The sequence below is a fragment of the Prinia subflava genome, chromosome Z (genome assembly GCF_021018805.1).
Source record: "Prinia subflava isolate CZ2003 ecotype Zambia chromosome Z, Cam_Psub_1.2, whole genome shotgun sequence".
NCBI lineage: Eukaryota > Metazoa > Chordata > Aves > Passeriformes > Cisticolidae > Prinia > Prinia subflava.
This window is the reverse complement of record NC_086283.1, coordinates 86,281,965-86,309,657: the sequence shown is the minus strand read 5'-3', so window position 1 is coordinate 86,309,657 and position 27,693 is coordinate 86,281,965. Positions and strand designations below refer to the sequence as shown.

The 27,693-nt window shown below is 39.6% G+C and overlaps 1 protein-coding gene across 1 annotated transcript; it reads left to right on the top strand.

Moving 5' to 3' along the window:
• Positions 1 to 1,093: 1,093 nt before the first annotated feature.
• Positions 1,094 to 27,693, top strand: C9 (complement C9). The gene is made up of 12 exons (XM_063423311.1): positions 1,094 to 1,179; positions 10,946 to 11,063; positions 11,738 to 11,885; positions 13,148 to 13,295; positions 15,654 to 15,792; positions 17,300 to 17,518; positions 20,499 to 20,739; positions 22,099 to 22,227; positions 23,892 to 24,070; positions 24,278 to 24,506; positions 25,235 to 25,414; positions 27,460 to 27,693. The coding sequence occupies exons 1-11, from the start codon at positions 1,094 to 1,096 to the stop codon at positions 25,393 to 25,395; spliced, it is 1,797 nt and encodes a 598-aa protein (XP_063279381.1). The 3' UTR covers positions 25,396 to 25,414; positions 27,460 to 27,693.

Here is a 27,693-nt window from a genome sequence, read left to right as displayed (position 1 = left end):
GCTCTAAAGCTGGCCAAAGATGCTTGCTGGTCTGCTAGCTAATTTTGAATAGGTGTTTACTCTGAGTCTGTCTTAAAGAACTATGAACTGTGATAGCAGTTTTGATGAAAGAATACAATACTACAAGTGGCTGTGTGTTGCATTCTTGCCTAATAAATGAGTTTATTGTAACTAGACTTATCAAGCTGGACTAAGGCTACAGCAGATGAATTTCTTTTTATGAAATAATCCAAATCAAAGCTTGGGCAGGGGGAAATTTGCCTGCCTTACTTTACACACTTCCCTCACCCTGCCAGAAAAAGCAGGGAACAGAAATAAACTACTTTCATTGTTTTTTCAATTATGGTAATAATTCATGGTAATTTGGAATATCTTTACCCTGGATCATTATTTTAAGACTATACCAGATATGTAATTTTTAACAGCAGGTTATTTGTGAGTGACATGTGACTGTGTCCAACTCATGATGCCTTAAATCTGGATTACAGCAAACTACTGAAAAGGAATGCTCTTCTAAAGATCTGGCTTGTGGTTTGTTTTTTGTGATAGAGTGAAAGCTAAAAGAGTTTTAGCCTCATTCAAACCCACAAAAAATAATGTGTTGTTCTTTTGTATTGGCTAGAGGAGGAATTTAAAAAAGAATCTTGGGACTTTAGTCCTCCAGTACTCCAAATGAGGATTCCAAAGCTGTTATACACTAAACTTGCTCTTGTAAACAGCTCTGCTGTAGGAACTATTTGTCCTTGATGTGAGTCACTGTTACAACAGCTTTTTTACAGTTTTACTTTTTTAGCAGTTAATGGTTCTCTTAATTCAATGCATCACAGTTTTCCTATATTCAAAGGTACTGTTAAACAAAATTGGTTCATTTTTAACCTTGCAAGTGCTTCACAGTATTTCCCCATTCAGGGGAAAAGTGGAATTTTCTGAAAAGTGGACTTTAGAGTACTTACAGTAAGGCAATTTTGGCCAGTTACTGGCATTCTTCAGCACACACTGCTTTTTGTTTGTTCTCTTGGTAATAAATAACAAAAGGATCAAATAAATAAATTACAAATTCAGTCAGCACAATTCTAGTCTGTTCACCTTCAGAATGAGAATCATGCATGTTAGTCTGCAGCTTATAGCCATACTATTCACTGTTGAGACAGTTGCCTCAGTCTGGGAGGAAACCAGAAGGTAAGTGTTCTTTTTCTTCTACAGCTGTCTCCACTGTTTTATTTCTCTAACACAGAGCATAAACATCCAGTGTGGACATTTCTAATGGTACTTTTCCCAGATATCCTATGAAAAAGAAAACTACTTCTTGCAGATAGCCTCCTCAATTTATTTGTTTATTTTGGATATACGTGACACAATAAAAGTGCCTGAAAGCAGTTGAAGGCATATTTTTGCAGGCAGATAAAGCTCAGATTCCTTTTTTTCTGTTGCATGCTGTGTGAAAATCCCTAATCTCAATCTATTTCTTTCTGAAGCTGCACAAATTCATGCTGGCAGTGTTTCCCTTAATATTTAAAATCTCCTAGACAGACTAGTTCTAATCTTTGGAAATACAGCCTTTGTGTTTCCACTGCAAGTATCACTAGGAGGACAGTGAAGGTCTAGTCCCTACCAACTGCTCATGTGAAAACAACTGAAGAGCTGTTCTTCCAGAAATGTGTCATTCACAAGAATGGTCAAACCTAAGTGATTAAAAAATGTGAGCCTTGTTATAGATATATCTTGAAGCAAGTCCAGAGGAAGTCTTGACATTAATTAGAAGACTGAAGCGACTCCCCTACAACAACACCTGAGAAAGCCTGGAGAGGAGAAGGTTGTGTGGAGACCTTACAGGCTCCAGACCTTTCAGTATCTGAAGGTGTCTACAGGGAACCTGGAGCTATTCTCTTCATTAGGATCTATAGCGATAGGATGAGAAGTGATGGGTGCACTGAATGAGGGGGAATTATGGTTAGATATTAGGAAGGGTTTCCTCTGTGGGAGTGGTGAGACACTGGAACAGGTTGCTCAATGAGGCTGTGGATTACCAACACTGGGAGTGTTCAAATCCAGATTGGGTGAGACTTTGAGCAACCTGGTCTGGTGGGAGGTGTCCCTGCACACGACAGGAAGGTAGGGACAAGATGATCTTGAAGCTTCCAGCTATGCACAGGGACACATTTCACTAGACTGGGTTGCTCAGAGTTCCATCCAGTCTTGCTTTAAACACTTCCATGGATGGAGCATCCACAACTCCTCAAGGCAAGTTGTGCCAATGCCTGACTACCCTCATAACAAAGAACTTCCTCCTAATATCTAATCTAAACCTATTCTCTTTTAATCTGTTCCCCCTTATCCAGTTACTCCATGCTCTTGTAAAAAAGCCCCTCTACATCTTTCTTGTAGGCTCCCTTCAGGTGTGGGATGGATGCAGTAGGTTACCCCTAAGCTGCCTCAACCCCAGTTCTCTCACCCTTTCCTCACAGGAGAGTTGCTCCATCCCTCTGATCATCTTAGTGGCTTCCCCGGGACTCTCCGACAGGTCCACGTCTTTCTTGTTCAGAGGACCCCAGCTCTGGAGGCAGAGCTCCAGCTGGGTCTCAGCAGAGCAGAGCAGAGGGGCAGAATCCCCTCCCTCCCCTGCTGCCCACGGGGCTCTGGATGCAGCCCAGGACACGTTTGGCTCTCTGGGCTGTGAGTGCCATGGCCGGGGCATGTCCAGCCCCTCACCCAGCAGCACCCCCAAGTCCTCCTGGGCAGGGCTGCTCTGGGTCTGCTCATGCCCGGCCTGTGCTGATACTGGAGGTTGTTCCTGCCCAGCTGCAGCACCAGCACTTGGCCTTGTTAAACCTCATCAGACTCCCAAGGGTCACTTCTCGAGCTTTTTCAGGTCCCTCTGGATGGCTCCCATCCTTCAGAAGCGTCAACAGCACCACTCAGCTTGGTGTCATCTGTAATTTGCTAAGGGTTCACTCAATTCCTTCGTCAATGTCATTAATGAAGATACCAAATAACACTGGTCCCAGTACAGACCCCTGAGGGACATTACTTGTCACTGATGTCCATTGGGACTCTGAGCCATTGACCATTAACCTCTGGATGTGACCATCCAGCCACTTTCTTATCCATCTATCAGTATGGAAATGGATCCATCTCTCTCTAGTTCAGAGAGAAGAATATTGTGAGGGGCCATGTCAAAGGCTATACAGAAGTTCAGATAAATGACATCTGCAGCCCTTCTCTTGCCCACTCATGGAGACATTCCTACATAGAAGGGTACTATATTGGGCAGGTACTGGCTCCTTATGTTTTGGTGGTTATTATTATTTTAACATTCAGATCCAATTAAAGCACAGGTTTAGCATGTTCAGTTAGAAATGGTCCAGGCAGAAGAGATGATTATTAGAGAGAATCCATAGCAGGCAACTTTGGGCAGCACCTTGGCTCCCCAGCATACCAAAGGCTGTGCAGTTTGAAGATGGTGCTAACAACTACAGCTGGCAAATGGCACATGCTCTCATGTGATGCTATCATGTCTTCAGATTAAAGAGAGATGTGTCATTTCTTGGTCAGTGATAATTATAAAATCAATACTTTGAGTCATCCATTTAGGAACTGATGAAGTCAACAGTTCTCTATTCTGAAGTATGACTCAACAACAAATCACCAGAGCCACATGGCCAGCGGGTGTATAGAGTGTACTGTGCAATCCAAGACAAGGTGCAAATCATTCTGTGTACTGATTGTGAAATGGCTTTTGCTTTCCAAAGAGTACTCTTCAGTCCCTCAAACCTCTCAATAAAGGATAGTAGAGAAGTGTTGCTATGGTTTTCGGACGGCACAGAAATAACAACATGACTCTCCATGATGGTAAAGATGAGAGCAAACTTTATTCTTCTACATTCTACTTTTATAGAGTAGTTCGGTACAAAGAACATGATTGGTTATTCAGCGTCTACACTCTTTTGTAAATATTTCTTTCCAGTAAACATGTTGGAAAAACACCACCTGCAGATAGTTTCTCACTTCCCAAGGTTTGTTTGAATTCCTCCTTTAGATTTCTCAGGCTAACATGAGAAAGTTGTTCGCCTGCCTTTCACACAGACAGTAGCAGAGCCTGAAGCCTAAATTCAGACCAATTACTAAACAGAACTTTCATTGGGCACCAACTTAAATGGTCAGGGAAGTTCTGTGGCATTTGGTGTTGACCCTTCATAACCATGTCCATGCACCAGCGTCAAGCTTAGCTATTTACTAATTCTAATACAGAAAAAAACAAAACATCATTAGCCTGCTCAAAAATGGCAGTCTAATTTGTCAAGATCTATCACTCTAGGAATCATCCTTTCAGATAACAAGGGCTTTTTCTGCCTTTTAGCAAAGGACAGTGGTCCTTGCACTACACCTGCAACCGCAAACTGATTTAATTTTCCAATTATTTGGACAACCTGAGTTGACCCTTTTTTTTTTTTTTTTTTTTTTTTTTTTTTTTTTTTTTTTTTTTTTTTTTAAATGCAAAAATGCATGCGATGTTTGAAAGGGCAAAGACCCATTGCAGGATGTGCAGGACTGGACCACTGGTCACTCAATTGGCCCATGATACCTGTAGGATGTCACCTAGAAAGAAAAAAAGAATAACAAAATTAATAAAAATATCAACAAAAAGATATCTGACTCCAAAAAAAATCTACATGATCCCAAAGACCAGAAAGGCAAAAACCACAAAGTGAAATAACAGCCCTTAATAACTACAAAACATACACCGAAGGCACGTGAAATATTACCTAAAATACAACTACATCTATGTAGGAAACTTAAATGAAACAACATCTACTATAAAATTAAAACACATGAAAAGAAAAAGTCCATTGAGACAAGATGTTGATCCTTAGCATCACTGGATGTCTTCTTGAAGTCTGAAGCAGGGAGTGACTCGAGGAAGATCGATGAAAACAGGACCATGCTGCTGACACAGGACTTCTGTTGTCTCCATAACTTCCAACCGCATGGTCATCTTTGCAGTCTATGTGACAGCCACTAAGGCTATGCAATGTCCCTTTTCACTCCTCAAAGGTGATGGGTAACACGACTGCTGAACCTGCTAATGATAAAACACAGGCACATCTTCCCCTTAAATTAACAAATTTGTCAGGCTCCATTGTCTAAATTCAACATCCAGGTTTCAGAATTACTTTTTCTTCAGGTTCATAACATAAATGTTACATTGTTGCAAGTTATCTTTTTAATAATAATTTTGATCAGCCCAGAAACTGCAAAAGCTGAAGTGCTTCTTTACCAGTGAGATCCTGTTCATCCTTCCCGGGCAGGAATTCCAGGTTCACCTCAAAGATCAATTCAGCTATTATATTTAAAGGTCAAATTGTTGAGTCAAATAACTCATGTAATTTTTGCTAAAACATCTGGGCAAATAGGCAATTCCCATCCAGAGAGAGCCAAGGCATGGCCAGTGCCCAGCTCTAACTGCAGAGGAATCCCTTACACCAATTTTAAAAACAAACTTCTTAAAAATCTTATAATAAGAAACTAATATGGTAATTGACACCTCCTAAATTTGTCAGGGTAGAGATGCTCTGAGCTCAGCAGGCTCTTGAGATGGTCTGTGACCAGGATTGGAACTGCATCCCAAACCGTCAGGACAGAGGAGGCATTCTTACAAACTCAGATAACCTTGTCTGGAAATCTGAAAATATTTAGAAAATCATGAATGCAAAGCTAGCATAGACAGCTAGAAAACAAGGAAAAATTCTTGGCTGACACGTGTCTTACAGGCAATTATAGACAAATAGCAAAGTACATGAGAAGAAGAAGCAGAAGCAGCAGCAGTAGCAGCAGCCGGCTGTAGAACTGTGATAACTTTATCATATCTGTGAATTCACATCAAATATCTTAAAAACTGAGATAACACTTAAAACATAACTGATGGTTATACTGTAGAATTATTAATAATACTTGTGTTATCTGCGAAAGGCAACAGAGGTTGCTTATTTGTTTTTTGTATTTCTTGTCATTTTTCTTCTATTATGAACAGGCATCTGTTCACAGAGACGCCTTGAGAAGAAATGTTTTGAGGGAGGGGGGGAGGGAAAAACCCAAACAAAATTCAACTGTCCCTCTAAAGGGAAAAGCTTCTGCTCACCTCAAAGGCAACGAAGCTATTTGGCCCTCCCTCAGTGGGGCTTTGGGGGCTCAAGGGCCCCAGGGCCGCCCCGCGGAGCTGGGGGAAATCCAAACAAACGTGGCCCCCATTTTTCTGTAAAGGAAAAAGCTTCTGCTCACCTCAAAGGCGACGAAGCTATTTGGCCCTGCCCTGAGTGGGGCTTTAGGGGCTCAATGGCCCCAGGGCCGCTCCGCAGAGCTGGGGGAAATCCAAACAAACGTGGCCCCCATTTCTATGTAAAAAAAAAAAATTTCAAGCGAAGCAACTCCCACAGCATTATCCGCTGTCTAGAGGAACGGCAAGTTCCTCGTGCCCTATTCGCAGCCAGCCGCTCGGCCCGCAGGGAAGGAGTGGGGGAGCGAACCCCGCCGCTCATGGCGGGGGGAAGGGGGAAAAGGAGCGAGGAGACCGCTCCTCGGTTCCTATGACGACTTGCTGTGCAAATTCACGCAGGAAGGAAATAGGGGGGAAACGGAGAGGGGACAACGGAGCGGTGCTCGGCGGAGCTCAGCCCGCCGCCGCCCTGCCGCCGCCTGTCTCAAGCGGAGAGCCGGTGGCCCCCCTCACCGCCCTGGGGGGAAGGGGGGGGGGGACGAAGAGGCAAAGCTGCTCCAAGCCGCCCGTCTCAGCGGCACCGCGCGGGGAAGGGATCTGCGCGCCCGCCCGACCCGCGCGCCTGTGGGGAGGGGGGAAACCGAGTACGGAAAAACGAGAGAGAGAGAGAGATTTTGCAGCCGCTGCAGCGCCCTGGAGCAGGGCGGGAGAAAAACCGAGCGAGAGAGAGAGAAGGCAGGGAGATCGCATCCGTGCTGCCATGCCTCTGTCTCACCGCACCCCCACCCCCGCGGAAGGAAAAGAACAAAGTTAAAACACAGAGACACAAAGAAAGACAAGCCCTAAACTCACACAGGCAATCATAAAAACAAGCACAGGTAACGTTAAAAGCATAAAACACTCATAAAGTGAACTTTTCGCCCTGAACACACAGAAGGATACAGAGGGATCAAAGGTTTTCGATCCCGGTCCCGTCCGCAGGCCAGATGTTGGGCCACGCCGAGGAGGAAAGGATCGTTGTGTCACACTCTGGGTCGGAATCTGACCAGCTGTATCTTGGACGGGCTAGCATCTTTTAAAGTCACGGTACAGACTAGTCGCAGTGGATGATAGCGCAGGAACCACTGCCAGCCATCCGTGGTATGAAGAAAGGAGAAGGAAAAGCCAAGGAAGCGCCGTCTCTGCCGGCCGGGAGAGGCTTACAGACGCTCGCTTTGATCTCGGCCAGACAGAACCGAAAGAGGTCGGGGGAGTGCTGGGCAAGCTGTCGGCAGCGAAGAATTCCAGCTGCTCTTGTCAGGAAAGGCACAAGCTGTCCTCTCTCAGGAGAGGGGTTCCCCAGGTTTTTTCTGGAACCTCTGCCCAGCTGTCTTTTCTAGAAATTAAAGTCCAGCTGTGCTGGGTGCCGTCCGACCTGCTGTCTTTTGGCAGGATTGATCTTTTTCCATGGTCAGCAGGACCAGCATTCTTTAGAAAAAACGTGGAGATATTTCGCTTACCTCTCTGAGGAGGCAGGTAGAATTTTCAAGCTTTGCTGCATGAATCAGTCCCGGCTGCGCTGAACTTCTTCGAAACGTCAGGTCACCAGATGTCACAGTGGACACGGGAAGAACCACACAAGGACACGCTGGTGAGCGAAGCAGGAAAAGAGAGCGAGTTTATTTACAAAACCCAGTTTTATACATTTGCCATGGTGCCCATGGATTGGAGGATGGAATTCCACCTCTCAATCCACGTTGGTCGAGCTAACTGTCAATCACATTTCTCCTCCTACCTAGAAATATGTAAACAATAAAAGACAGTTAGCAAAACATGGCCAGTGTTTATAGTAGAAGGTGTGATAAGGTGAAACTTCTGACTCCAATATGAAGAACATAACAGAAGGCTTAAAAAAGTCTTCAAAACCAGGGTGACAGAGAAGGTATCTTAATTTCCATGCCCATCTTTGAAGTTTATGCTCTCAGCTATCACCTTCAGTGATGTTCTTCAGTAGCTGAACTGTTTTTACCTCCTCTCCTATTTAATTTGTGTGACTTAGCATCTGTTTCAATGTAGTTTTCATAAACAGTTTTTCTTCAAATTTAATGTGGAGGTGACAAGTTTGGAAATTTTTGTAGTATCTTGATTCTTTTAAACATTGATGTTGAATATATGACCCTCTGATTTCCCAGATAATCTGAATGGTGGATGCATTAATGGTGTTTCAAAGTTTATGAATCATTTGCAATGAGATTTTTCTGAAATTTCTTATTTTTATTTCTCAAACCTCAAATAAATTCAAAACCCTAAAGCTGAATCTGCAGCAAATCATGCTAACCTCATACTATGCTGGAGAAGGCCCGTGGGTGTGTGTTCATCACTCAGTGAATATTCTTGCAAAAGTTGCTAAATTGTGGTTATCATAAAATGATAGAATCACTTTGGTTTGAAAAGATCTTTAATTGTGTTGTTACCTGAAATTCAGTCAAGGATTATGCCATCAGTTCAAGTTTGCAGATAGTTGATGGCAAGACTTCCATTTGCATTGGAGACTTCAACTCAGTATTTTCTGCCTGAGATTTTTACTGTAGACTATAAATAATAATAATGCCCCACAAAAACCTCTGGAAGAATCTTTAGGACTTGAAGTAGCTTGAGTCTAATTGCTTCTTTAGGCACAAGTCTGATTTTAGTGATTAATCCTTATTGTCTGTAAGGGGTTTTGGCTCTATTCTTACAGCAATATTTTAACAGTTCAGATATACATTTCAATGTAAATTTGTCTAACACAAATTAAGACATCAGAATACTTGGTAATTGCTAGGAATAAGGTAACTATTTGCTTCCAGATATCCCATCAGATGCCTCAATATATCTTATAGGTGTAGCATCCATGGGTTCTCACTCCTACTGTCTTTAAGGACAACCTGTCTGTCTTCAGCCCAAGATGCCAGAATAGATGTTGTTACTCATAGGTTCACAGTCCCCCATCAGTAAGATGGAAAGGCATCCTGCAGATACAGTAAGGAACAGGCTGATTCTCATACATTTACCAGAGCAGAAGATTTTAATTTTTTTCCCACTGTTGATGTTACTGTCATGCTGAGCGGTGGGAAATACATAGAAAACTGTAAAGGAAATTTTTAAGAATCACTTGCTTAGTATGAGGTACTTGTAAGATGAGGTACTTGAAAATGAGAGTTGGTTTTGAAGAGGCTAGGAAGCTACATCAAATTTCAAATACAATACAACTTTCCAGAATTTCACAGAACTGCTGAATACATTGAAAAGTCTAGGCTGAAAGGAATTTCTGGAGCTCTGTTCAAAACAGGGCTTTAGATTAGGCTATCCAGGGGGGCTGACAATAGTTTTGCATACTTCCAGGAAAGGACATTCTACTATTTCCCTGGGTAATCTATGTCTATGTTTAATAGCTGTCATGGCAAAATTTTGGGCTAGTCTGCAGTCCCTGAGTTGGTTAAGGCTTGATAGCTGAAAGGAGGTTGATTTATTTTCTCAATAAAAACTTAGTACATATGTAAACTTAACATAGAATAAATGGCACCAGAGAGTTGGACCAACTGCTATGTCTTTGTTGTCCAAACTGCAGATTTCTTAATCTTATGGAATCAGGTTACATTTGTTTGGACTCTTGTGATATTTGTACTATGTAAGGGGGTCAAAGAGCTGAGGGCAAAGCCCTGTCTGCAGTGAAAACTCATGGGTACCTCCCACTGCAGGAGCTGCAGATCTGCCAACCAGCTGGGCTCAGTAAAGAAGGTCTCATCGTAGAGCAGGGGCAGGAGCATTAACTTGGAGATATGCAGAGAGAGAATTGCTGGGGATGAACACTCATCATGTAAGGCCAAATTGGAGTAAGTCACTGAGAGTAAAAAAGGCAAGCCAGACTTCAGTGCTCCTTTATTCCTCTGCTATTTACCACTGAAGATACGGTCACCAGTAAACTACTAGCCTTGGCTTTTAAATTTGATAAGTCATTCCATAACGCATCAGTTTTTAATATCTACCAGTGGGTGATTAAAAAAAACTTGATTTCTATTAAGTAATGGCCTTACACGTACTGAGAACTGGAAGTTTGATGATATTTAAAACTGAGCACCAAAATGGCAATTCATCCTAAAAACCAAAAGTAGGCCTATCTGTAAGAGTATTCAACTTGACAAGCTGAAGAATACTAAGATAGCTATCCATGTCTGTTTTTTCTAGCAACAAAAGTTATCCTGTTACCAAGTAATACCTTTATTTATGAGTCTTCTTTCAGCTCTGGAAGGCAATTATGGTTAAGAGCAACACCATCAAATTCAATTAGCTAAAATCACAAAGATGTATTGAGTGCTCCATCCATTTGAGATGTGCTGCTGTGTGTTAGTCTTCAGCTTTGCTTATTGGGGAGCACAACCACTGTCTGAATAGAAGACTGTAGACATTCTCTGTGTATTTTTGTTTCATTCTCTTCAATAACATGACCTACCATAAGAGTATTTGTATGCACAAAGATCTAAAAAAGGGAGAAAGACCTAGCCTATTAAGTCTTCAAAGTTGTTTTTAATGTAATTTTAAACCACCAAAGAATTTAATATTAGGCAGCTGTTGATACATCTAAGTACTGCTACAAAAGTGAAACAGAAATCAGGTTGAAGATGCTTTCAAAATATTGGTCTGTGGTTTAAATATAAACTCACATGTGATTTTAGTGTACTGCCCAGGACTGTACTGGAATGTTTTGTTTGACAGCTCTTCAGAAAAAGCTTTGCACAGGGGAACAAGGGAACTGAATGCTCCATCTCCCATACACTGCAAACTGAGCAGCTGGAGTGCATGGGGGCCCTGCGACCCATGCACCAATCAAAGGGTAAGGTGTCCCTGGAAGTCTTTGTTCCAAAGTCACAACCAAAGGGATATCAGTCTGCCTGTTAGTACAAGAAACTCTCAGACTGCAGCTCCTAATACTTAATGTTCATTATTTAATTAAACCCATAATAATGTCAGATTTGAAGACATAGAGTAAGAGAATAATACATCCAAGCAATGTTCAAGTGCCCTCATTCAAAAAGTTTTCTTCATATAAAGTATCTATTTTGGCCATATGTGTATTTCTGTTTAAAACATTATTTTTCAATATATTTTTCCGCTTTCAAATTTAAAACAAACAAACAAACAAATAAACAAACACAACACCCCCACATCCCCCCAAGTTTCTTTTCCAAAGCAAATTTATTTTCTTAGGGGAGTTCTTTTAAGGTTTGAAAACATACAAAATATAAATATGAGCCATTTCCACACTGGAGGGAAATAAAATAATGAAGTAAACTAAACAGTGAAAATTTAACATCTTTACATACTAGCTAAGTATTATTAATCATAATTATTAATTCAATGTTATTTTATCCATGAACAATGGGTTTTCAACAAAAAAAATCCACCAAAGATGTTTTATTTTGAAAAGCTCTGAGTTCATTTGGAAACCCTGAAGTTCTGGTAGAGCTCTGTTTTCTGTCTGAGCAATATTAATATTTTTGGTTCAAGTTTCGCTCCAGAAGTATTGAAAGATTTGGGCAGTTTGGTGGAAAAGCATGCCTGGACGCCCTAGGAGACACACAGACCTGTCAAACCAGCAAAGTCTGTCCTGAAGAACCAGAACCAGACTGTGGTACTGACTTTCAGTGCAGTTCGGGTAAGTGATTTTGAGCCATAGCAGGTAAAGCAGTAACTCAGAAACCACATTTTAGTTCTGTGAATAAGTTACATTAGCCTCAAGCTAGCATTTGAAAACAGTCCATGGACAGGTGAGTTCAAAGACACAATGCCAAAACCACAGCAGCAAAACTGCTTAAGAAGGGAGTACATTCCTCTCATCCTCAATTTTAATTTGCACCTAGTTTAAAATCTTCTGTAACTTCTACTCCATGGTTAGAAGCTGACCATACTGACAATATCCTTTATTCGAGCTTAACTACCCTACTTGCTACTGAATCACCAGGTTTTCTGAAAAATCACCAGGAAAAAGCTAGGACTGAAGGAATGCTAACAGAATGGATATGGAAGTTTACCAACCTAATCGGTATGACAGATGCTAGTTGGACACCACCATCTAGATCCAAAATAAGATATACATTTGTAAAGAGATACAAGGCATATGAACGTAGTGCTCAAGATTCAACAGAAATCAAAATAAAGTAGGAAAAGTTAATAGCAGTAAAACTAGTCAAAACAAAAACGGAAAGATGATAAATGAATTTGAATTTCCAAGCCATTTTTTGTATTGCTTTTAAGTCAAATACTGAAAAGTGAAAATAAAGCAATTTAAAATTAGAAAGTAGACCTTTAAGTACTAGTTCACAGGAATTTTGTGGCATTTACAGGGGAGGTCGCTGATATCAAAGTTTTATTCTGCTACGGCTAATTTATCAAAGTCTAAATCCTGTAGAAATAAAACCCCAAGTCTTTGTAAAACTTGTGATTTGTAAACTCAGGAAAGTTTCTACTTCCCTGTTACTTTAGAACACAAATCACAATAGTTTTGGACACTACATGTTCATATTATTCAAATAATATACAAATAGCAACAATTTAAATGATTTAGAATTTTTTGTTGATATTGAATTGATATTTCCCTGTATTTTCTTAATGCAAGTAAGAAAACATCAATCAACCTAACACTTGAAGTTTACTGTAGAACAGTCTAAGATGCAAGAATTTTCTTCAGATTGCAGCAGTTCTACTGCCAGTTACTTTTCTCAGTCATCCTGCTAACATATATGTAACAGTAGTATGCAGGGGTTTTTTTAATTTGAAAGTGGCAGAGCACAGGATTTTATTCTCTCATGACAACAGTGGAAATATACATAGAGGAAGACCTTAAGGAGTAGCTAAGGGTGCCATTTAAAGTCCATCTTGACATAAATGCATTGAGGCAATGTTTTATTCCTTGACCAGGTCGATGTATAAAGCGAAGACTTGTATGCAATGTAGATAATGACTGTGGAGACTATTCTGATGAAGATGACTGTGAATCTGACCCACGATCACCATGCCGAAACCATGATATTGATGTGTCTGAAGTTGGCAGAACTGCAGGACATGGGTATGTAGGAAAAAGTAACATTAAGCCTAGTGAAGAGTTTGGGTTTGCTTCCAAAGCCAGCTGAAAAAAACCTGGGGCACAGTAATGTTCCCAAAAGTGGATTATGAATCATGGTCGCATTTGTATTCAGAAATGGTAAATAGCATTTGCAAGAACACCTAACTACCATTTTATTTTGTATACTTGTGAGGATAAAATATGTGAACTGTATAAATCAATCATAATGTTAATAAACAGAATCTTACATATACGTCACATGAATAAACTTACATTTATATAAAGGTAAAATGTATAAGTATGTAGATTTGCTTCTAATATTATTTCACAACCAATTAGTAATTGTCAATTACTTTGCTAAAATGCATGTTTAAAAGGGAGAAAATATCTCCTGACTATTTATACAACAGGATGCCTTACTGCAACAACATTTTATGTGCAGCTTGCTTGCAGCAGGAGTGTCTTGGTTTGGAAAGACAGGTATCTGTCAGGGAAAACTGGAGTTTCCCTTGGAATGGAGAATGTAAAACCCCCTCCCTCCAAATTATTACAATTTTGCAATTAGGAGCTCTCAGGCAAAAACATGGGAATAAGAATAACAGTTCGTTGCTAGGAATATTAAAAAAATACAAATTCAGTAGTACCACACAAAAAAAAAAAAAAAATCCAAACACAAACAAGCAAACAAACAAAAGTCCTAGAAAACCCTGACAGAGTCAGAGATACTACCTGGCTCCCTGCTGTCAGGGTTGGAAGCAGTCCAAATTACTTCCTGGAGTAACAGATGTGGTTCTGTGAAGTAGAGATGATCCTGTAGAAAAAAAAAATGGTCCTGTGCTGGTGAGATGGGTCCGGTCTTCCTCCAAGAATTCAGTAGAAAACTGGCTGATCTGGGGCCCCTGTGTCCCCATCTCATCTGGGTAGGGAAAGGTTGGCTCCTCCCACTGGGTGGAGCATCTCACAATGGAATGAGGTGATGTTATCAGTCATGTGAGAGGCCTTAAATGGCCCATTCACAGGTGATGTCCCTCGGACAAAGACGGGTGGAGGAAGAGATGAGAAGGCACTGCCTTATCTGGTCTTACCAGTTATCCCATTAAAAGAAGGCATCTGCCCTCTTCCTCCCCAGAGTTACAAGAGATAGAGAACAATATCTCCCAACCGGTTTAAATGGATGATAACATTTTTGGTTACATTTTTCAACCCGAGACAAAGAGGCTTTCATATTAATATAAGTTGAAAATTAATTTTTGTCTTCTCAAACCCTGCTGTATTTCTTTCATCTCTAACATAAAGAGAACATGACATATTGTTTACCTACAAATAGAGTTAGAAGGCAGCAATCCAAACTGAACAGAAAAGTATACCACAGCACCACCGTGTGTTTAATGAAAATCATGCATCCTTTTCATTTCATTTCTTACTGTGCAAGAGCAAAAATGCTGCTGTTTTAGCATGGGGAAGTAAACCAAGTATATAGGCAATTTTAGACATTTCTGTTAGGATTTATTACTAAAATCTTGCATGAGAAAATGTTTAGTGTAGAGATGCAGAAATGACACTGGTGACTTTGATGATTTGTTTACCACTTTCTACAGAGAGGTACATATATATTTGCAAAATGTCAATAGTGGAAATACTGAAAAGACTGAAATGTATGAAACAGGCACAAAAGGGCAAACAAATTATACAGAATCCCCTAAGGAGTTGTTTTTGGAAGTATTTCTTGTACATTTGTATATAGATGCATAGAGCTATACAGCTGATGTGCCTGCCTCCCTGGTTTTGTAATGGTTTTTTCCTTATGCTCCAGGAAATGCTGCTATTTCACTAGGCCACACCCTGCAAGAAGGGGCAATGCTAGGAGTAGCTGTATATTCCTTCTAAAGATTTGATGAATGTTCTACACGCTTGATAACCAAGTATCTAGCAGCAAACAAACTAATATAAGTTATTAAAAATATATATAGCCATTGAGATGTACATTTTAAATCTACAAGGAATGCTTTCTCACAGATGTACTTGTCAAGATCAAATGTTCTTTCTCACAAATATATTGGTCAAGGAAAAAATGCTTTTTACCTCTTTTTATGCCTAAAGTTTTCACTGTGTTTGAGGTTTAATGTATTTTATTTGTTTATTTTTCATACATGATCCTTCAAGAATTTTACAAAAGATGTAACTATCTCCAGTACACAGATGAGAAACCACAAGAGATGAGGCAAGCTGCTTGAATGGAGCAGGATTCAGTTTCCCAGCTACAGCCTCTATCTCTTACAGAATATGGATTTCCAGTCTACAGGTCATGTGTGCTGACACCTCCTCTTTTGAAGTATAACTTCTCTTGTATTTCTCTTGTAGAATCAATGTTTTAGGAATGCAACCAATGGCCAGCCCATTTAACAATGACTTTTTCAATGGTCTTTGTGACCGGGTGCGTGATGGGAACACACGGACATACTACCGCAAGCCATGGAACGTGGCCATTCTCACCTACGATGTAAGTTTAAGTCCTTTGGAAGACAGGATGTGTTTAATTGAATGCCAGCTCCTGGCATACTCTTGGAAGACTCAGCATATATTTTGAGTCAGGCAGCAGCTTTTTAGGCTCAAGCTTGTGCTCAAGTCCAGAGGAAAAGTTGTTGTTAGCATAGACTCTAGCAGTTCAGCTCAGTTATGCCAGACAAATTCCCACATCTTCGTGCTGCACCTTTGCACAATAAATGAGACTATCTTTCTGGAATGTTTAAAATACAAGCAGAAGAAATGAACAGAAGATGCACATAAAGGATTACAATATCCAACTTTTACCAAGTAGAAGAGCAAATAAGCTCCGTTTTCAAGGACATGAAAAAGCCACTGATAAAAGGGCAGACATAGTATTACAATATTCTGGTCCTACTTATTGTTTTTTAACCACTGATGATTTTCTCTACCCCACTGGGAAAAAAATCATTAGGCTTTTAAGTTTCAGACTATAACTCTCATTGAGATTTGAACAACAAAAATGTTGTTGATTGTTGAAAAAATGTCAACAACTTTTCAGAAATCAAAGCACAATTTTGCCTCGCAAAATTACTGTAAGTAGGAACTTGATAAAACAAATACAGTTTAAACCAGGTCCTTCCCAAAATTAATAAATCTGACCCAGAGATCTCTGGTTATGTTTGGGTTTGATGTACAACAATTTTCAGTTGCTAAAATGTGATGTTCAGCTAAGGTATACTAAAATAAACAACACTGAGACATGTATTCTGAATTAGTTATTGTTTTCTGTAAGAAAAGAAGGCAGAATTATAATTCTGACTTATTTCACAAGTTTGGAGCTTTTAGCAAATCTTAAATGTGTTTTAGGAAAGAGAGACTATTATTCCTCACACAGAGTCATAGAATCTCCTGAGCTGGGAGGGACCCACAAGGATCATTGAGTCCAGCTCCTGGCCCTGCAGAGGGTCACACCTGAGAGCATTGTCCAAGTGTTTCTCAGAGCTCTGGCTGGCTGGTGCTGTGACCACCATTCTGGGGTGTCTGTTCCAGCACCCAACCACCCTCTGGGTGAAAAAACTTTTCTAATATCAAAACTAAACTTCCCCTGATACAACTTAAGGCCATTCCCTCAGGTCCTGTCACTGGTCACCAGGGAGAAGAGATCAGTGCTTGCCCTGTCCTCTTCCCTCACAAGGAAGCTGTAGACAGATGTAGGAAGCTGTCAACAGCTGTAGACTGCTGTTGACACACATTAATTACCTTGACAGTGTTATATGCTGAGATTTAACATTCACGAAATTATTGTCATTGCTGTTTTCTTTTTGCTTTTCAACAACTCAGCTGATCCCAATGAGGCAATTTGTAGAGGGAGTACTATTTCCATTTGTTATGGTTTAAAAGGAAAATGAGCTGTAAGAAAATACATTGATATGCTCTGAAAACTTACAGCTTTAAAGTGCTACATAGATTTTTCTACTACTGCCTGTTGTTTTCTCATACAATCTTTTTTCTTTTTTCAGACAAAAGCAGACAAAACTTTCTCATCTGTGTACTACCATGATCGTGTGAAAATGTTACAAGAGGTTTACATAGCAAAACAGAAACATTTTAGTGCTGACTTCTCTGTGAAATACACACCTACTGATGGAAGTAACAAAAATGCTTCAGAAGTAAATTTCAAATATGACTACAGAAAGAATTATACCTTTGGTTCCCTCCTGCAAAGCTTCAGAGAAAGGGTGAGAACAATTCTTCTAAAGGTTTTAATGTAACTATTTTACAAATAGTACAGTTTATGCAGTGTTAGAATTAGGCAATAATAATCAAAGTATTCTAGTCAGCAGCTGCTTTTTATAAATTTTTTTTTACAAGAAATGAAATACTGGTGACAATAACGTTAAGATTTCAAACACAGCCAAATGACAACTCAAAATATCTTCTTTTTCCTGCTGTTTATCTTTGACCAACAAGCACCCTCATCTTCATCAGGGGCTTGGTGTTAGAAAGAATCAAGGCCTCTGGTCTCATCCCGATTAAAGAGCAGCTCTGATCTAGTGCAATATGGCCAAATTAGATCAAGCCTTGTGATGAAAAATTGCCACTGAGAAGGGCTACACTTCATAAACACAAAATAAATTTTAGGAATAATGACCAAAAGGTCAGATCTCAGACAATGGGGTACATCTGTACTAATAAACTAGCCAGGGCTATAAGGCATGGGCACTAGCATGCTGCCACGACTTTAGACAGGGCTAGTTCTCATAAGCAATGCCCATCCTGCACCTTCCCAGAGCACATTTGAAGGGAATGTTCTTGCAGACAGTCCGGACAAAAGCAAGCCCATTTTGAGATTGCACATAAGCTATACCTCTACCTCTCCTCTGAAACAGTGGAAAGACTGTACCCCATTTTATTTGATGGTAATGAAGTAGCCTTAGCATTTAGTGAGGTCAAAATGGGACATGTCGTGGTTGCAGCAGACAAGCCCCAGGCAGCTGGTCCTTCACTCCCCCACCAGCAGGCTTGGGGAGAGAATGGGAAGGGTAAAAAAAGAGAACTCACAGGTTGAGATAAAGACAGTTTAACCGGAAAGCAAAACCCATGTACACAAACAAAGCAAAACACGGAATTCTGTCACTGCTTCCCACAGACAGGCAGGTGCTCAGGCATCTCCAGGAAAGCAGGGCTCTATCACATGTAAGGTGACTTGGGAAAACAAATGCCATCACTCCAAACATCCCCCTTTCCTCCTTCTTCAACCCACCTTGTATACAGAGCCCAGTGTCATATGGTATGGAAAATATTTTGGATCAGTTTGAGTCACCTGTCCCAGATGTGTCTCCCCCAACCTCCCAAGCACCCCAAACTTCCTTGCCAGCACAGCAGTACAAAAAGCAGAAAAGTTCTTGGCTGTGTGTAAGCAATGCTCACCAATAACAAAAACATCTCTGTATTATCAACCCTGTGTTCAACACAAAACCCAAACACTAGCCACTGTGAAGAAAATTAACCTTGCCCTCAGCCAAAATGAGCAGAGCGTGACATTAAGTCCTAAACCAGCAGCTGTGTGCTAATGAAATAAATTGATCAGGTTATATACTCTTTTCTACACTTTATGCCAAGGCCTGTGATTAAAATATGCCATTATATACAAGGTACATCAACCCCATAGACCTGAAGTGCACCATGTGCAATGAACACTACACTTGCCTCAACTAATTAAAATTTTCAAATTTGTCAGTCTTGTTGTCTAGGACACCTTCAGAGCTTCAGAACTGAAACAGATATAAGGGAAACCTAAGCTAAGTTTCATCGGTGATTAATTAAAATAATGCTGAAGACAAAGATCTGCACGATAAAGATAAACTGAATCCAGTATTGCCTTTGTAATGGTATTAGTTTTTTTGGGATGGAAACAAACCATTTAAACCTCAAACCATGAATCTTCACAGACATAAAAGATCAAGCTCTATAGTTCAGGGGGTCTTAGTGTCTGTTTGTAGTCCAGTGGCTTGTGACAGGAGTTTTGGGCTCAAATTCTTGCTGAGAGATCAGTTCAGAGAATGAGTCACAATGTGTCACAAGCAGAGTTCTATCACTGCACATAGGGGCTGCAGGGTAGTGGAGTGACAGTCCGTGCAGGAGAGCCCTCCAGGGCCCACCTGAAAGTTAAAGTATCCTGGAGGTGCCTGGAGGCATCTGGAGAGAAATGATATGTGTATGTTGGTTGCTAGGAATATTGCACCTACAAAAATTTCCTCACAGTTATTTAGGTGCCTAAAGATTTCTGCCAATCTTAAGCAGCATCTGAGTCAGCAGTTTAAGATCCCTTAAATGGTGCTGGATAACAAGACACTCTGGTGCTACATCCCTTTTACATATCTCCTACTGGGCACTACTATTAAGGGAGTCACATAAATACTGCAAATAATAATGGGGTTTGGAAGGCATGTGTTCCCTTAGAGCCTTAAATGCAACTATTTCACAAGATTTTATTTCAAAAGTTACAGGCAGTAGCTAGGTTCCAATTTAGAATATGATATAAAATCACCTGGAGTATAATTTACAAAAATATCAGTTTCTATACCTAGACTTATAATGTATGTATGGCTCGAATACATAATATGGTGTTTTTCCTAATTAATTTTCCTTTTATGATGCTGGATTTGGTTTGTTTTTAATTGGAACTGTCCCCTACTTTCTAACAGTCAAGAGTATTTTGTTTTTAATTGCAGCTGTGCCCCTCCTTCTGACAGTATGAGAATAACAGGGAAGTGATCCAAAAACAGAGAGAACTTAGGTCTGCTCTGACTATAAACAAAGAGGAAACTCCATCTCATCTAAGCGGGCAGCTTCTGCTATTTAGCAAGCCATGTAGAACTACTTTTCAATGTTACAAAAGTCAGAAAGCCACTTTTCAGTAGGCATTGTGCTTCAAGAGACTTGTTGTCAAATAGATCACAAAGGCCTTGCTGAAATGAGTAAGGGAAGAGTTCTACAAAATTGGAAGAACTAAAATAAGTCTTTTGCTGCATCCTCAGTTTAGATCAGAGAGCTTTTTAATTTTTATAAAACAAGTTTGTCCCACTTCCATACTGCTAAATTGAATGCCACATTGAAAAGCGCTGCAGCTTCTTTACAAGTAAAATAGAATAGATTGTCATGCTGTACTGCACACCAGAATGGCACTGTGTTCTCTTTTCTTCTCCCTGCATTCAGAACCAAACCTTTCTGCATGTAAAAGGACAGATTCAGCTGGGAAGGTTCCAAATTCGGAGTCGTGATGTCCGTCTCACAGATAGTTTCCTTGATGATTTAAATTTTCTGCCTGCTGATTATGACAAGGGGGAGTATTTCAAATTCTTAGAAGATTATGGAACTCACTATGCAGTCTCTGGAACTGTAGGAGGAAAATATGAACTTGTTTACGTACTGGATAATTATGCTATGTCTCAACTAGGTATGCTTTCTGTTGCTATAACCAAGTTCCCAGACTTTCAAAAAGACACGTGATGGTAGATCTGTGTATGTGGAAAAATACCGAGAACAGCAAAGTTCAGTGCATGCTGCTTGTGGCACACCAGTGACATTATAGAATTACATGAGTTAATGTAATTATAGAATGTAATTATAGAATGTAATTACAGAATTACATGAGTTAACAGTTCTATAACTCTATAAGTTACAGAACTATTTGAAATCTTTGATTTAAGTCTGTGACTGAAGGGCAAAAAACCTTTAAACAAATTTTGTGCATACATTAGTAATAATTGCATGATTCACAAGAGATCTCCAAAGATGAGAAAACCTGCCTAAACCCTCAATCCTATTTAGTGGTTGGTATCACTTTGTGTTACAATCACTCTAAGAGTATGGTGGTGACAAAAAACAAGGAATAACTTGAAGTGCTTTCTAGAAACCACACGGAGCCCATGAGTGTGTTGAAATGATTTCATAGCTTTCAACATTCACTCTGGAATATTCCATGCTCTGGTTAAAATAGAAAAGTAGAAATTTAATCTTCCCTCATGTGCAGTTCAGATATATGCAGGTTTGTGCTGGATTAAAATGATCACACTGGAATAAAGTGAGAAAAGGCAATTCTCCCACTGGTGTTGGAGATCAGAAAATAAGCACTTGCTGCTTGCAGCACCAATAACAATTTACTATCAAATATTCAGGCTATGAAATGGGACATGGGACAGATATGTAAATTTTATTTCCAACTATTAGTCTGTTCAGCTCCTCAAGATTGTAGTTCTGGATTTTTAAAGGTCCAATTTTAAGCAAAATTCTTTCTTAAGAACGCAATGCTGAAGTTGCAGATATGTTTGGGTTCAACAAGAAGAGAGGAGGTGTTGGAAACCGTAGTGGGTAGAGGAGGATTAGAAATAATGGAAAAAGCATACTTTGAGGAGATCACTGGCCTTAATTAATTTTATGGGGAAAAGGAGTGGAGAAATATAACTGAGGTTAGAAGAGAGAGAGTGAGAGAATTCAGTGTTTAGTATATAAAAAGAGTAAATATTGAGCAACTGCAAAAGACAAAATTTCAATCTAATGAAAGGAAAAATTTATTCCTAAAGGGAGACTTGTTTTCAACAAGATAATGGAAAACAGAAATTCATTTTCGGTATTTTCCTAGTCACCATAGATTTCACCTGCATCTGTTCAGTCACTTTAGTCATAGACAAGGGAAAAGTAAAAGATAAATGTGATCACAGACATTTCCAATAGCCCTGAAATGTATTCTCTAAGAATAAGAATGTCTCATTATTTATGCTTATTCAGTCTATCTAACTACCTATTTAACTTCCAGGAATCAGTATAGAAGATGTGAAAAAATGCCTTGGCTATCACTTAGATGCCAATATCGTATATGAAAATACACACGCCAACTTTAACGTTGATAGTGGTAAATGTGAAAGTATTCATGTGAAGAAACAATGTAAGTATATCCTTGATTTACATTATATCTTTTGCTTAAGGAAAGATGATACAAGTTCTTCCCCTGAATATAGTTATTGCTGTTAGGGAAAAGACAAAAGCAACACGTGAGATTCACATTCTTCCATGCTCCCAAGTCAAGATAGGCTCAGAATGTGTTCCCAGCATTCACACACATGAAGACACAAGCATGAGGCATGCATACATACATACACACATCACTGGCCACAAATAAATACAGGCAAAATACAGACAGTGCTCAGGCAAACACAAGGACCCAAACAGAGCCCTGAGGGACACCACCCATCACCAGCCTCCAACCAGACACAGAGCCATTGATCACAACCCTCTGGCTGTGCCCATCCAGCCAGTTTCTTGCCACCAGTAAGTCCACCCTTCGGATCCATATGTCTTCAGCTGGGAGATAGGGAGGTCATGTGGGACTGTATCAAAGGTGTTAGAGAAGGCCAGGTAGATGATATCTATTGGTTGTCCCTTGCTGACTGTTGCTGTCACTGCATCACAGAAAGCCACTAGATTTAGGCCACAGCAACAGCTGCTCTGGTACTTGGCTCCCAAGCCACTTATCCTATATTCACCTGCTAGTCTGGCTTGATATCTGCGAGTCATCACACACTGGCATATGTATTGTCACTTCCTCCAGCTGTTACCACCACAAACACCAGCTGCCTTTCAGCCCTTGTCCAGCTCTTGCTGCAGCCACACAGGGCTCTACACACATGGATGCACACAGAATAGAGTCCCTTCCCCCTTAGAGTTAGAATGGAATTTAATGGTAAGCCAGGACAGACTGCAAAGGTGAAGGACAGCATGCAGCAGAGAAGCTGACAGATCAGTCATTTTTCTATATGCAATCAGTCTCCTTTTTTTTGCATTTATCCCTTTACTTTCTCAAGTTTATTCCTTCCAAAGCCAGCTTGAACCCCTTTTACCAATGGCACTCCTGTAAATATATGCTAAGTATTTAAATTTGTCTAATCTCAAAATGCCATTTTTTGCATCCAGAGAGCCCTTTCATTGACTCATCTTGCTGCTCCATCCTGCAGGGCTAATAGCTCTGCTGGAACAGGCCTGGGAGGAGTCAAAGCAGGGTTCCCTTTCTCTGATTACCCCATTTGTGTTCTACCTGTCATTGTTGCCTTCTGCTCCTTTATGTATTTGGAGATGGGCTTTGTTTCACATGGAAAAAAATTGCAAAAGCGAAGGATATTTACTACTAAATGATAAGAGGCAATTATTTTCACTGCTCTGGTCTTGTATTTTACTTATGAAGCAAAAGCTCCTACTATTCTAATTCCTGCCTAATTTTGGTTTAGCTCAGGGAATACAGTAGAATTACTCATTATCTTTTGCTTGTCATCAAAGAACTGTGATGTCCACAATGTGTCTGAGTTTCTCCCATCCTTTCTTTTCCTTTCAGATCTAGAAAATTTAATTGAATTGAATTGAAATTGAATTGAATTGAAATTTAATTTCAAATTTAATTGAAAAAATAAACTATTTCCTCCCACATAAGAGCTATGACAACCAAGTGTTCTCTCTATAATCATTGTACAAAGAGGGACTGGCTGCACTAGGAGGACAGTTGTTCTTCCAGATGCGTGGATATTAAACATTCTTCTTCATCCTCTTTTTTTCCTGCAGCACAAATGAATGATAATGCTGTCATTGATGATGTCCTTTCCTTAGTTGAGGGGGGAAAAATCGACTTTTCAGTTAAAATCAAAGAAATGTTACTACGAGGATCCAAAGTGGTTGATGTAGAGGATTACATAGAGTGGGCTAAATCTTTGGTTGATGCTCCAGTAGTGATACAGCAACGGGTGAGTACAGCTTCTTCAAAGCTGTGGCTTTTTACAGTTTGAAATCTTTTGTTCAAAGATGGAGGTGAGACTCCAAGATTATCATGAATTTTCACACATTGTCTTTATCTTAACTGTTTCTTCAGATTTTTATTCTAGTGATGGTTATATCAAAAGGATTCAGAACTTTGGAAAAGTGTGCTATGCATTGGTTTTTTTCTTCCACAGCCTTCTCCAATACATACACTTGTTCCAGTTAAGATGAGAGATGCATATTTAAAGAAACAAAATTTGGAAAGAGCAATTGAAGACTATATTACCGAATACAGTGTGTGTAAATGTGAACCCTGTAAAAATGGAGGCACCCTTGTGCTGGTAGATGGAGTCTGTACATGTCTGTGCTCAAGTTATTTTAAGGGAATTGCTTGTCAAATTCCCAAATCTACATTAGTGAAAGGTTAGTAAATACTCGAAATAAACTAAAATGATCTCATCTCTTGTAACAACATGCTCACAGAATGAGCCTTCATAAGAACAGAAGCATTTCATAGCAGTTCCTTATGTCTACTGCTGTCAAATCTCAAGGGCAAGGTGTAGAAGTTAAGGTAAGTTACTATGTTCTTTCCATAAAGAGGGTACTCTAATTTGGAGTTCACTGTCGCACATACATTACTGTGTCTTGGAATGACACTAAGTTCATTTAAGTACACAGGAGTGTTATTGAAGCCTGGTGCAATGCTGGTAAACTGATTTCAGGCAAAAGCAATCTCACCATGTCTTAAACTATTTTGTCTTCAGTTTTCTGTAAAAGCTTGGTGTCTGCTAGCACATGATCATGTTTCACAATTACTGTGCTTGTTTAATATTAGGTTGGGGGAAAGGGAAAAGAAGGCAGTTCTACAACCAACAATGTAAAAAATTTACTGTGCAGTAAATCAGCCCTCTGTGGCCAGGTTTTTAATGCACAGGTGCCCAAAATGGACCTTAGTACTTGTTTCCTAGCATGAAAAAAATATTGAAAGCCCAGGGCTCTTAAGCATTGCCAGAGACAAATGCATTTTTAAAAGCCAAATCTTTGTGATGGGTGGTGTTCAGGAGACTGCAATGATCTGCAGAATCATCATAAATCATGATCTACCTTGAAAGAGGTAGATGGCCTAATCCTTTCTGATGTCTTAATACCAGTTGTGACTGATGGAGGCTGGAGCTGTTGGAGTACCTGGTCCACCTGCATCAATGGAGAGAGCACTCGAACTCGCCAGTGTAATAATCCTGCACCAGGACCTGATGGCAGACCATGCCAGGGAGAAAGCATTGAAAAACGGCCCTGTGAAGAAGGGAAATAGTTATACTCCTCAAAAACAGGTAAGCAGTCTCTTTAAATGTATTACTGCAGTTTAAAATCAGTGCTCAGCCAATATTAGGAGCATTTCAGAAATGCAGTGGAGGAAGTGATGGGTAAGTTCACTTATGCATTTCACTTCAAACTGTGATTTGATACCATCTTTGATCAACTACCACGTATTGAAAGATTAGATTTGTATTTGAGTGTTTTGACAAGTAATGTTGTATTTCAGAACTTGAGATTATAATAGAATTCCAAATAAGAATAGACTAAAAATACAGTTCTCAAAAAAACCAGATTTCATCTCCAGTCAGACTATCTATCAAAAAGCTTCTGTCTTAAGGAAAAGGAAGAGACTTATTTTTCAGGAAAAAAATATTAAGACAGTTCAGGAGACAGAAGTCTCTTACTTGATAAATACAGTGCTAAAATCCAACACAGCTGATGTTACAGGAGATTTGAAAGTTTCAGCTTGAAGAAATATATTTTCAAGAGATGTCTAACTACATAGTTTCGTCACAGGCTTTTGCGGATTTTTTGGTTGCTGGGGTTTATTAAATCATTATTGGTTTTGTTGTTGCTGTGGTTATTTACTGAAAAGCAAAACAAAAACCCAACAAGAAACAAAGAAAACAAACAGAACAGGATTTGAGGATGTATGCTCTGGTCTCCACAATGGCAAGGCAGACCCAAATTTCTTCACCTGCTGAAAACAGTAGTAGTTTTTATGCCCAGAAAAAAGTGTCTGGCTTTTATGCATAACATGTTGTCATAAGATCCTTCTCTTCTGAGAGGCCAAAAGAGGAAAAAAGGTGAAAAGATAAAGAAAAATGTTGAATGTTTCCCCACTGAAACCACTTGATGGTAAGTCTTGCAAGATGTTCTCTACATGCACCAAAAATATGTATCAGAATATTTTAAATGCCGTCTCTCAGCTTCAGTAGATCTCAGTTACATCTAGTATTTCACCTGTGAAGCATCCTGAAGAAATCATGGCCAGCAAGACTTAACAGCCCCACGTAAGGAAATTACAAACACCTTCCTACAGCACCACATCTCTAGACTGTTACAGCTCCTTAGCCCATAAGTTATTCCATAGGTGTGAGAAATTAACAGTGAGAGAAGAATATGATACAGATCTGAAAGATCAAAAGTAGTATCACAAGGGCAGGTATAAGTAGCTTAAATTCAATAAACCAGCAAGTGGTAGATTTTAAACAGACTGAAGATCCATTCTTCACACAATAGTCATACCAAAAGTAAATATGCATTTTAAAACTTCAACACAAAAAAACTGAAGGCTATTAAAGGTAGATAATTAGGCTCACTCAGGAAGTCTCCGAAGAATCAATTTTTGCAGGATTGGAAATTATTCTGGGAATGGATTTCTATGTGTTCCCTTACTCCTGGATATTCCCTAGATCAATGCTATTGCCCTCTTGTTAAATTCAGGCTATGAAGTTAGCCTTTGCTTGATTCAACAAAGCTAGTGTTAGTAAAATAAAAAGAAACCTCGTAAGCAGCTTAATTTAATTCTTGCACTGTGTCATTAACATGTTCCTCTTCAGCCATGAGAGCAACCACAATGATTATTCATGATTATTCATTATTATGGACATATTCACCAATGTTTCCTCTGTAATGGCATAGAGAAAATATATTAACATAACTTTGGCTTCTGATATTTATATGGTTTCAGACATGTGGAGTCCTCACTCTTGAAGCAGAAGTCTGATATTTAAGTCTTCTGAAAGTCACACTATGAGTTTTGATTCCTCCTTCATGGAATCACACAGACTTTCAGAACGGGTCAGGCTGGAATGGACCACACTGGGTGATCTGGTCGAATCTCCCTGCTCAAGCAGGGTCATCCCAGAGCATGTGGCACATGATTGTGTCCAGATGGTTATTCATTAGAATTCTTTTACATTACAGTCATATTTGGAACACAGTGAAATCATGACCTTAGAGAGCTATTGGAGTAAGTTCTTTTAAATTTTGACCAAATATATATGTTGTGGCTTCTATCTCCTATCACTTCTTCACTTTTTTCATCTTTTTTTAGAAAACATTAATGGATTTTAAATCGGATCCATGAATCACAGTTTCGCCTGGCCAGCTAGCTACACCACAACAGTGGAATGGCATGATTTAAAAGTACCTGCAGCTTAAATGATCTGTAATCAAAACAAAGTAATAAACTATAACTATATTAACAGAGATGTGCTGATACAGTAGCTGTGGTCAACATTTTATTTGTCTGTGGCTGTCATTAGAACATGAATACTCCATCTTTGTT

What these genes read in the sequence shown, in the direction of transcription:
- C9 (XM_063423311.1), top strand. Translation starts at nt 1,094, where the DNA reads ATGAGAATCATGCATGTTAGTCTGCAGCTTATAGCCATACTATTCACT. An exon ending in GTCTGGGAGGAAACCAGAAG is followed by an intron (nt 1,180 to 10,945) that starts GTAAGTGTTCTT and finishes TTTGTTTGACAG; the next exon opens with CTCTTCAGAAAAAGCTTTGC. An exon ending in TGACTTTCAGTGCAGTTCGG is followed by an intron (nt 11,886 to 13,147) that starts GTAAGTGATTTT and finishes TTCCTTGACCAG; the next exon opens with GTCGATGTATAAAGCGAAGA.